The sequence below is a fragment of the Nelumbo nucifera genome, chromosome 3 (assembly GCF_055504915.1).
Source record: "Nelumbo nucifera cultivar China Antique chromosome 3, China Antique-T2T, whole genome shotgun sequence".
NCBI lineage: Eukaryota > Viridiplantae > Streptophyta > Magnoliopsida > Proteales > Nelumbonaceae > Nelumbo > Nelumbo nucifera.
In genome coordinates, this window is record NC_142651.1 from 92,856,209 (window position 1) to 92,867,693 (window position 11,485).

General features: G+C 37.2%; 1 protein-coding gene across 10 annotated transcripts in view; it reads right to left on the reverse strand.

Moving 5' to 3' along the window:
* Positions 1 to 9,087, reverse strand: part of LOC104609016 (putative leucine-rich repeat receptor-like serine/threonine-protein kinase At3g14840) — a 34,826-nt gene extending 25,739 nt beyond the window's left edge. For 2 of the 10 annotated variants that reach the window (XM_010275195.3, XM_010275191.3), the window contains exons 1-7: positions 8,491 to 9,081; positions 8,152 to 8,335; positions 768 to 839; positions 578 to 646; positions 412 to 483; positions 260 to 331; positions 80 to 151 (exon numbers count right to left, since the gene is read on the reverse strand). In XM_010275195.3, coding sequence (XP_010273497.1) covers positions 80 to 151; positions 260 to 331; positions 412 to 483; positions 578 to 646; positions 768 to 839; positions 8,152 to 8,335; positions 8,491 to 8,599 — 650 coding nt within the window. In that variant the 5' untranslated portion in view covers positions 8,600 to 9,081. Of the gene's footprint in view, positions 1 to 79; positions 152 to 259; positions 332 to 411; positions 484 to 577; positions 647 to 767; positions 840 to 934; positions 1,231 to 8,151; positions 8,377 to 8,490 lie in introns of those variants that run through there. The other 8 variants (XM_088901535.1, XM_088901532.1, XR_016084202.1 and 5 more) reach the window with 7 other exon arrangements.
* Positions 9,088 to 11,485: the final 2,398 nt, after the last annotated feature.

Consider the following 11,485-nt stretch of genomic DNA (forward strand, 5'->3'; position numbering starts at 1 on the left):
GTTTTTGAGAAGGAAAAAGAGGAAAAATAAAAGCTCAAGACATGAAAATGAAAGTTGTCAAAATTTTATAGAAACCTACAAGTCCTTCAAATTGGTCAGTGCAGAGAGTCTTTCTGGAAACTGCCCCGTGAAATTGTTCGAGGAAATTACACTTGAAGGATACAAAGAGACATGATCAAACCTTTTAATATGGAAATTTTAGAAAACCCTATTAATTCTAAGATTCCATAAAGAATGCATAATGACGGAAAGGCCATACAGTCTCTCTAAGTTGATTAGATTCCCAAGCTCTGGTGGAAGAACTCCAGACATGCGATTAGCCTCCAGGATCCTGAAAATTCGAACTACATTGTATAAATAAAGTTGAATAATTAAACAGATTGAAGCACGGAAGGAGAAAACAAAACTTACAGTTCTCTAAGAGTTGTCATACTCCCTAGTTCTTTCGGGATTGATCCCGACACACGGTTCCCAAAAATCGAGCTGCAGTAACACCATTTGATTAAATTTAGACAAGAAAGAAAGGTAGTTGCTGAAGTACACCATCAATGTGATAAGAAGCGAATGGAAGGCTTACATGATCTCTAACCGCATAGAACCCCATCCTGGAGGAATGGTACCACTAAGGTAATTGAAGGTGAGATCACTGCAAAAGAGAGACAGAAATGAGTTTGCAGTTAAGCTAGCTAATACTGAAATTGGCAACTAAGGGATTTCAGGTGGAGAAAAGGCTTCAATGAAGAGTGGGGGATATGGGAAGCTCTTACATTTCTTGCAGGTATGGGAGCTTAACCAACTCTGGCGGGAGCACTCCTTGTAGACCCTGAGACTTGAGGAGTCTGCAATCCGAATCAAAGGAGGTTTAGACATGAGAAACTGCCCATAAACTCAAAAAAAAAAAAAAAAAAAAAATCTGAAGAACAAGGAAATCAACATCAAAGCCAATCTATACAGTTGTCCGCTGTTTAAAATTAAGGGTTCCCATTTCCTTTGGCATCTATTTCTAAGAGTTTAAGATGGCAATGAACAAGGAATTGCATCAATGGCGTAACAGGGCTCTACTGAGGTGAATATTTTGTTGCTGGACTTGAAGTGAAGCCATTGAATGTTTGATCATGCTAATTGCAGTGTTTAATGAGAGAGTGTTATCCACTGAGGCTACAAATTGGAGCCCAGCAATACATGGATGAATTAAATTGCGTATAGGCTTTCAGAGTTTAGTTTTTTAATGCTTTGCTTATACCAACACGAATTTTAGTCTATTCACAAGCTTTTCTTGGTGAATCAGGTCGTTACGTTAATTTACCAGAATGCCCTTATGGAATGTTGTCACCTCTTACCCTTGTCCCTATTAAGATGACGGAGCTACTTTCCACGTTAGATTGGAATCTTCTACCACCCATTCTCCTTATTCTTATGATCGAACCTCAGTGCCGTAAAATACTGATTAACCAAATTGGTTGGTTTGATTTTGATTTAAAGGTACCCGTTTGATTTCGGTTAATCAATATGAAAAATTAATGATTAATCGAAACGACCAATATATATATATATATAGTATTTATTTTGTATATTTATTTATAATATATATTATAAATATAAAAAATAAAAAAACCAATAAATCAAAGGGTAAATTTTTAAAATTACCCTTGTGATTTAGTGTCTAAGTGTATCTTACTGTTTAAAAATTGAGTAAGGCTACCCTTATTTTTTTTAACAATTGACTAATACTTTCCTTAAAGAACCCGTTAACAGAAACACAAAACTATTTTACTCTTTATGCTTCTTTAAATTTTCAAAATAAAACAACTTAAACATGAAAAAGGAATCCTATACTGTGTTTCCATGGAGTCCAATCAAAACTGAATAATTTACTGAAAGACCGGAAAGCGGAGAGGGAGGTCTGAGAACGGAGGTTGAGAGAGACCGGAGAGCGGAGGTTGGGTGAGAGAGACAGAAGCAGAGGGGGAGGTCTGAGGTGAAGCTTGAAAGCGTGACTTTTGATGACGCTCTAGGAGGGGACGATTGAAGTGTGTGACCGTGGGAAGGTACGCCTCTTCACCGTGCGGATTTAACGATTGAAGCGCCACTTGCCGCACTAAAGCTCCCATCTACTCTATTATATACGGCAGCTACTGGGATGTTGCTGGCTATAAACAAGATTCAGCCATACAAACTTGTTCGCTGCTTGAGAACGAGCATCAATGGAGTTGAAGGGCCTTCCCTTGTTAATATTTTGCTACAGTGTTCTTTGTTTCCTGTCAAACATCTCGATAGCAGTCGACACCATAGCTCTAAACCAAACTATTACAGGTGATCAAACCCTTGTTTCCGCAGGCCAAACCTTTGAACTTGGATTCTTCAGTCCTGGCAATTCCAGGAACCGTTACTTGGGGATATGGTACAAGAACATCCCTCTTCCTACAATAGTTTGGGTTGCAAACAGAGACAACCCGCCACTTACAGATTCCTTCGGAGTTCTAAAGATCGGAGATGATGGAAATCTTGTACTCCTCAACAAGACAGGGAGCATTGTATGGTCCTCGATTTCGTCCAGAGCAGCCAAGATCCCAATTGCACATCTCTTAGACTCTGAAAATCTTGTTCTAAGAGATGAGAGTGGTGATGATTCAGAAAGCTATTTATGGCAGAGCTTTGATTATCCGTCCGATACATTGATGCCAGGAATGAAGTTAGGATTGAACTTTAAAACTGGCGATAGCTGGTACTTAACATCCTGGAAGACTGTAGAGGACCCTTCCACGGGAGATTTCACTTACAAACTAGATATTCGTGGTCTTCCTCAGCTGCTCCTACGCAAGGGTGGAGAGTCAGGAGATGTTCAATATCGAAGTGGGCCATGGGATGGGGTGGGATTTGGTGGTGGCTTTATGAGGAAAAACTCAGTTTTCAATCCCATCTTCATCTTTGATGCGGAGAAAGTGTATTATGCGTTCGAGAACAATGACAAATCAGCTATAACGAGGTTTGTGGTGAATCAGTCTGGGTCGGTGGTGGTGGTTATGGCGGTGGTGCCGCCCTCCCTCCTGAGATTCCCAGTCCATGGTGGTGGTGGTTGTGGCGGTGGCGGCAACTACAGTGGTTGCTGTGACGGTGGTGAAATACTGTAACAGGCGAGCAGAGCTTCCGCAAGAGCCTCCCCCCTCTACATGATCAAGATAGATGGGAAAGAAACTGACTGTTTAAGGGTGGTTCCGCCCTCCCTCCTGCGATACCCAGCCCATGGTGGTGGTGGTTATGGCGGTGGCGGCAGCTACCGTGGTTGCTGTAATAGACGAAGGGGAAGTGAGAGAGAGAGCTACCTCGTCTCTGGAATTGAAGGAAATGGAATGCTCTCTCCATGCAGCAAATGGAATCTACTCGTGCGAGTAGATTACCACGTGAGAGCACCCCTATCTTATTAATTACAATAACAGTAATTACTGTTATAAATTACTGTTATTTAAATTATTATTATTATTATAACAGTTATTAATTACTATTATAAATAACAGTAATTACTGTTACTGATTATTACAGTAATTTAATAAATATATAATTAGTGATTATAATTAATAATTAATATTATTATAAATAATGTTAATTAATAGATATTTACTTTAAAATTATAAATACTGTTATAAATTACTGATTACTACAGTAATTTAATAAAGATATAATTAGTGATTATAATTAATAATTACTGTTATTATAAATATTGTTAATAACTAGTATTTACTTTAAAATTATAAATACTGTTATAAATTACTGATTATTACAGTAATTTAATAAATATATAATGTGATTATAATTAATAATTACTGTTATTATAAACATTGTTAATAAATAGATATTTACTTTAATTTTACTTTAAATTAAAATTATAAATATTTTTATTAATAAATACTATTAATACATTTATTAATTATTGTTATATTAAAAATAATTAAAAGTATTGTTATTGATTATTTAATAAAATATTATAATTACTACTATTGATAAATACTGTTAATTTAATTTAATTTTGGTAATTATTAATTTAATAAATTTAATATTTACTTTTATATTAAAAATAACTAAATAATATTATTAAAACTATCACTAATGATTATTTAATTAAATAGTATAATTACTTACTATTATTGATAAATGTTGTTAATAACATTCTGACAACCGACGGTTCCATCGTCCTGTTCGAACGAATGGCCTGTTTTGACAACAAAAATTATAAGCAAAAAATTAAGGAACCATTCTAGCCACCGGTTTTCAAGTTGACGATTCGATCATCCGATTCGAACGGACGGTCCGTTCTGACAACAAAAATTATAGGCAAAAAATTGAGTTTGTGAGGTCCATTAAATAGTATCATACGTGTTATGTCATTTGAGTGTGTAACTCATACAATCCGAAAACAGAACCGTTATGGCCACTAGTTTTTGGGTCGACGGTTCGACTGTTTGATTCGAACGGACAGCCCATTCTAACAACAAAAAATTATACGCAAAAAATTATGGAACCATTCTGGCCACCGATTTCGGGTCGACGGTTCAATCGTCCAATTCGAACGAACGACCCATTCTAACAACAAAAATTACAAGCAAAAAATTGTGTGTGTGAGGTCCATTAAGCAGTACCATACGTGTTATGTCATTCGAGCGTGTGACTCATACGACCCGAAAATGGAATCGTTCTGGCCATCGGTTTTTGGGTTGATGGTTCGACCATCCGGTTTGAACAGATGGCCAATTGTAACAACAAAAATTAAAAAAATGGCCAAAAAACCATTGAATGGGTCAATGGGTTAATGTTTCGACCACTCAGGTCAATGGGTCGTTGATTGATTCAATAGTTTTTGGCTAGGGACTGGGATTGGGGTAAAACAGAACTGGCTGCCTGGATATACCCAATTAAAAAAAAAAAAAAAAACGAACAACCTGTTCTAACAAAAAAAAATTACAGGCAAAAAATTGAGTATCTGAGGTCCATTAAGCAATACCATACGTGTTATGTCATTTGAGCGTGTGACTCATATGACCTGAAGGCGGAACCGTTCTAGCTACCGATTTTTAGGTCAACGGTTCGATTGTTCGGTTCAAACGGATGGCCTATTCTGACAACAAAAATTAAAAAAAGAAAAAACCAAAAATCATTGAACAAGTCAACGGTTCAACCGCCTAGGTCAATGGGTTGTTGACCGATTTAATGATTTTTGGCTAGGGACCGAGATTAGGATAAAATGGAACCGGTTGCTTGGATGTTCCCAATGAAAAAAATAAAAAAAAATGGCCAAAAACCATTGAACAGGTCAACGGGTCAACGGGTCAACGATTCGACTACTCGAATCAATGAATCATTGACCGATTCAACATTTTTTTGCCAAAGACCGAATCGACGTTCCATTCCAGCCCCTGTGAAGCAGGGTTCCTCCGCTAGTTCTATTTACTACAATATTGATCACAACAAAAGAACGATTGCTAGCTTTATTTGCCTTTCTCCCGTAGAAATCAAAGCATTTTTGTTCAAGTTGCAGAAGCATCTTTAACCCATTATTTTTTCTTCTTCCTCAGGTCTTCCAGCAGAGGTCTCTACTTTTATTGTGCATTTGTGCTCCTTGGTTGGTAGCACAGATGATTGATAGTGGAAGAAACGGGCAGCGGTGGAGGCGGGCAATCAGCGAGAACGAGAGAGAAATTTCTCTATTTATATTCACATAGAGCCTGATTTTATATTCGATCAATCAACAACGAGTTCAACAGTTCAATGATGTCGATGCATTTGGTTGGAGTTCTCTCTCTCTCCTTCAACCTCACCTTCCCTGTTTTTCCTCCCCTATCATTGCCGCTGCTAAGGAACACTTTGTGGGATGTTTCAGGAGCCTGTTGTAAGGAACACTTTGTGTGGACCAAATCTCAATTTATATGCACTTGATGTCTGATCCAAGGATTCAAGGTATCGACATGTATCGACCAATATGTATCATTTCGGGAATTTCCCAATACTCCCCTATAGGGGGTGTATTAGGGTTCTGACCGGTTCAGAGGGTGGAAAAACTTTAAATTGACCCCCTTAACTGGTTTTCAAAAAAATAAAAAAATATATAAAACAAAATACTGATATGGCCCAATACGCCCCTACCTATGTATCAGATGTATCAATATTTTGAACTTCATGTGTTTTGAAATCATTCCAACACCCTACCTGGGTTGACTATACCGCATATTTCACCATGATGAGACTAGATTCACCATAAAAGTGAGACCCCACGATGTTTGAGTTGTTAAATAGGGAATGCTTGTAAATTTAATTAGTACTGCCCATGTTGGGAAGACACCATTCTTATTAAGGGTCTGTTTGGTTCGTGGTCAGAACTGAAATCAGAATCTCTTGGAATCAGAATCGGAATGGTCTATTCCCACTACCTGTTTGGTTCAGTCAGGAATCAGGATCAGATTCCGATTGATGCTGCTTGGTTCATGAAGAGGCTGGAATCGGAATCAACCATGATTTCCAATTTTGCCTCTAATAAAAATAAAAAAATTCAGAAAATGCATGAAAATACCAAAAAATGCAGAAATTTTGTAGGAAAAATACAGAAATTATAATAATTTTATAAAAAATTCAAAAAAATGCATGAAAATACTCAAATTTTGTAGAAATTACAAAAAAAGTAAAATTTTTGTATAAAAAAATGCACAAATTACAATAATTTCTATTATCTTTGTTTTTCTAATCTTTTAAAAGTGGGTGAAACGAGCAGAACAGAGGCTCACTTTATTATTGTCTTTGTATTTTCTAATCTTTTAAAAGTGGGTGAAATGAGTAGAACAGAGGCCCACTTTGTGGGGAAGCTCATGATGCATGTATAAGATCAGACATAGGGATTTGAGTGGGGCAATCTCACTAAAAAAGAAGAAAGGGCAGGTGGATACTGAAATAATGAAGAGACGCTATCACGTACGAACAAAAAAACCCAGAAGAAGGGAGGCGGACCAAGTTAGAATAGAAGTTATCAAGAAAATAGAAAGTCAAACTGTATTAGAGAAAGAAGACTGAAATTTGTATATTTCAAGAAACCTTATAATCTAAGTAAAAAAGGACACCTAATTCTAATTGTAATTGATTGCCTATCTGTTGTAAAAGACCATAGAAACTAGGATTCTTTGATTCTTTTCTTTAAACTTTTCCAAAAAAATTCCTTGTCTAGTTGTCTTACAATACTTACCATTAATGTGATTCCTAACTAGAAGGCTAGAAATTAAGTTAGGTTGTAACTAGGATATAGACAACTTAGTTAAGTAGGAATTAAGTAGGTTGTAACTACTAAATAGGAACTAACTACTAAGCCGGTTCGGTTCGGGTCGGTTTATGATATTTTATAACTCGAAACCGACCGGTACTGAAGAAAATCCAGCCGACTCGAGTTGGTCGATTTGGTCGGGTTGGGTCTTCTTATGAACAGCCCTACCCAGAAGAATAGAGTAGCCTTCTTAGAAGAGCATAGAGTAGCCTTCTTAGAAGAGTGAGCTTTTCTTCGTACACACATTGACACATAAAGCACACTCGTCATACACAACTTCTCTCTCTCTCTAGTATATGTTTCTTCTAATACCTGTGCTGCATTGCATCTGTTTGGAACGGGAAGGGAGACGACACAAACAGCAAGAAAAGCTCGAATAGATGAGTTGCAGTTGTAGAGGGAGCAGAAGCAAAAGCTCGAGTAGACGATGCAGACAGCAAGAAAAACTCGAACATATGAGTTGCAGTTGCAAATGGAGCAGAATAGAAGTAGAAGCAAAAGCTCGAGCAAAAAACACAGACAACAAGAAGAGTGGTAGTTGATTTGGAGGAAGAGGAGGAGGAGGAGGAGGAAGAGGAGGAGGAGGCGGCAACGACAAAGAATAGTATGGAGGTTAAAGGGATTCTTCGCATTCCGGAGGAGGAATGGCATTCCACCTACTCATTCCCATTCCGATCAACCAAACATCCAAAAACGTAATGACCCATTCCGATTCTGACTCCAGGGTCCTATTCCCTCGAACCAAACAGACCCTAAATGTACAAGTGAGCTTTTAACTGATTAGTTGAAATCTGAATTTGAATATTAGTTCATATTTGAACTCCAAGATAAGATAAAAAGATGGAAAGACATACATTCTAGTGACATGGCAGCTGGTAGTGTTGTACTTGTTGGCGAAGGAACAATCGCAGGCGACGGTGTTCTGCTGTGTATACGGCGCCCCAGGCGTCGTCCATCCCGATTGGCCGCTACATGGATCCACGCTGAAATCCCACTCCCTCTTCCCCAACCTCTTCGCTATTTCCCTCAGAGCCACCACTGTCATACATTTAAACAAACACAGAGAGATAGCTTCGAGCCTTCGAAGATTATTCAAAACCCAAAATCAGAACAAAAGCTCCAAGAAACTAATTAAGAACATCTCTCCCTCTCTGAATATAATCAAACAGTGAGTAGAAGAAGTGTGATCTTACCTTCATCAGACACGAGGGTGGCGGCACTAGGCTGAGCGGCTCCGAATCTGAACGCTGACAATAACAAGAGACTGAATCCAATAACCCAAATCATGGATGAACTTGCCATGTCTCGTCAGGTTTCGAAATCTTCTCCCTCGGACATGCCCAAGAACCAGAGTAAAGGATGATCTTCCCGAGTCCTGACGGGAGCTAATTGCAGAGAAGCAGAAAGAGGAAATCTGGTGGGATTTTTGTGGTGCGGATTCGGGTCCTACAACAATCACAGGCAATCAGCCAACCTCGGATTGCTTTACCCCTACTTTTTTCTATACCCACTGTCGAGTGTCGACTGACTCTTGATGATTGATTCCATGCAAGCTTAGGCTACCGATTCGAAGAAAAATGTGAAGTCTCGTCATTTTCGGCGGCTGTACGTCTCTTCACATTGATTCTGGGCATCCACTAATTCATCGACGGGTAGAACATGAAACCGGGTTTCTCACGCCTCTCTCAAAAAGTAACTTAAACGTCTTCTTCACTCCCCACACCATTTGCAACCATCCATTGGAAACATCTCCCTATTTGCATATTTTCATTCATGGGAGGATTTTCCGATGGATATGGCTGAAATGTTGTGAGGACGGTAGGACGACTTTTGTGCATGGTTTTTAAAATCGGACCGGATTGGAAAACCGGGAATCAGTTAGATGATAGGTTCCGTTTTATCCAGAACCTTATTTCGCCAAAAAACCGTTGATTTGGTCATTATATTGCTGGCGGTCAAACTGTTCAATCCGTTCAAAGTTTTGGTTATTTTTTAATTTTTTAATTTTTTTGTTAGAATGGGTCATTCGTTTAGTTTAAACGATTTGACCGTTCAACCCATGAATCAGACCCCTGACCGGTTCATTGTTCGATTCGGTTTTAAAAATCTTGCTTTTGTCTGGACAAAATCCAATTTTCTTACACATAAACATAAAATATATATAAATCATAAAAATAAATAAAATAAAATAAAGGTTTCAAATATGATGTGGGAAAGACGTTATATCGAAAAAATTTATAACCAATTAACTAGTATTAGACCTGTTCATGGGCTGGGCTCGGGCCGGGCTTTCACTCTATATTAACAGATTTTTCTAAGGCTCGAGCCCGAGCCTGAAATTTAGCCCATACTATTACTACTGCTGAAGCGGCTGAATAGAGAGAGAGAGAGAAATTATAAAGAAAAGAATAAAAAAATGTATATATTAAATTATAAATATATATTTTATTATTTGCATATTTTATATAATATATAAAATACATATTATATATTTTGTAAAATATATAATGCTGAGTCAGGCTGAGCTTTTTTGACAAATCCTGAACCCGGCCCAAAACACAGTCGAACTTACTGTGTTAGGCCCGAGGTCAGGCCCGTGGGCCAGGCCGGGCCATCAGGCTACCCAGCCCATGAACAGGTCTAACTGCTATCATAACAGTAGCAACCAATCAGGTAGATTTTCACCAATTTTACAATAGGTTTTGATTAGTTAAGGCGTTTCCGGTATCATGTATTTTTTGCATCATAGATTCTTCTTAAAATAAAAGGTACAAATTTGATCCCCCTTCTCACACCCATTTTTCTTAAGTTTGTATTTTTCAAAACTAATTCAATCAGCAGCCCTGCAATAACTAATTTTTAGGCCATAATCATGTCCCTCCAGATCTGTTACCACAAACTGTTCCCACATCTCTAGCTAATAGATATAATGCACCACTGTCATCAGTGTCATGTATTGCCAACGTCTTCTCATGAATGACAAGAGCCATTTTGCAATTATAAATTTGTAATAATTTATAATTGCAAAATCCTGAGCCCTAGTCACGTCTGCATTGAGGTGGGTAATAGAAAAATCCATCACCAAACTCCAAAAATCTGATATCCCATTCGACATTCCATCTGATCATCTAGATGCTAGAGCTTGCATTGTTTCGTAATCAGATTTTACATAAGATGGGGGTAGCTTGACCCCAGAAGTCACTCTTACAAACGGAAACTAGCTCAGAGGGAATATATGAGATACACAGGAGAGGAATTCAAAAGAAGAGAGCCTAATGTGTCATCTAATCTGCTGTTTGGTTTGCTTCTCTGAAAAAATCGGAGAAAGATACACCACACTCAATTAATCAACCAGCTTCTTGCACTCTTTGATGATGGTCCTCAATCTCCAAGGGATGTCGACCTGCTTCTTAAGGGACATGATCACCACATGGGAGTCCCTTTCGATGATGATAGGGTGGCTCCTAAAGTTAAGGGCAACATTGAGAGCTTCCCACTAGGGGGTGAGCAAACGGTTTATTTGGTTAAAAATTGAATCGAATAAATCAAAATTTTAAATGAAAAACTGAAACCGAAACCGAAATTGTCAATTTGGTTTTTGGTTATTTCAGTTAAAACCAAATTTCAATAATATATATATATATATTATAATGTATATTTTAATATGTATTATATATTATACAATGTATATAATAAATTATATATTTTAATACATAATATAATATATTTTATATATATTATATATGTATTATATGTTAATATATATATATATATATATTTATATTTATATATATATATAATAGATAATAAAGTTTTGGCTAATTCGGTTTTTTTGGTTTACTGAATTTTTAGACCTGAAAACCGAAACAGAAATTTTTAGTTCAGTTTTTTGATTTTAACCGAATAATGCTCACCCCTACTTCCCACACCACCCATGCTTCTACAACATTTATAATGATCACACCAATACCATAGGCTTTTGCATCAAGAACTTTACCTAGGTGATTCCTGGCAATATAAGCAATCGAGCATTCACCAAGGTCATTTTCAGACGCGTCAAAATTTATTTTAATAGTCTCTTCTCTTGGACTTTTCCAAAAAAAATTGGCTTCCAAATTTCCTAACTACATAAGTTATTATCACTACCATCACAAGATGCAAGATATAAACTCAATATAAGAGTTTAGA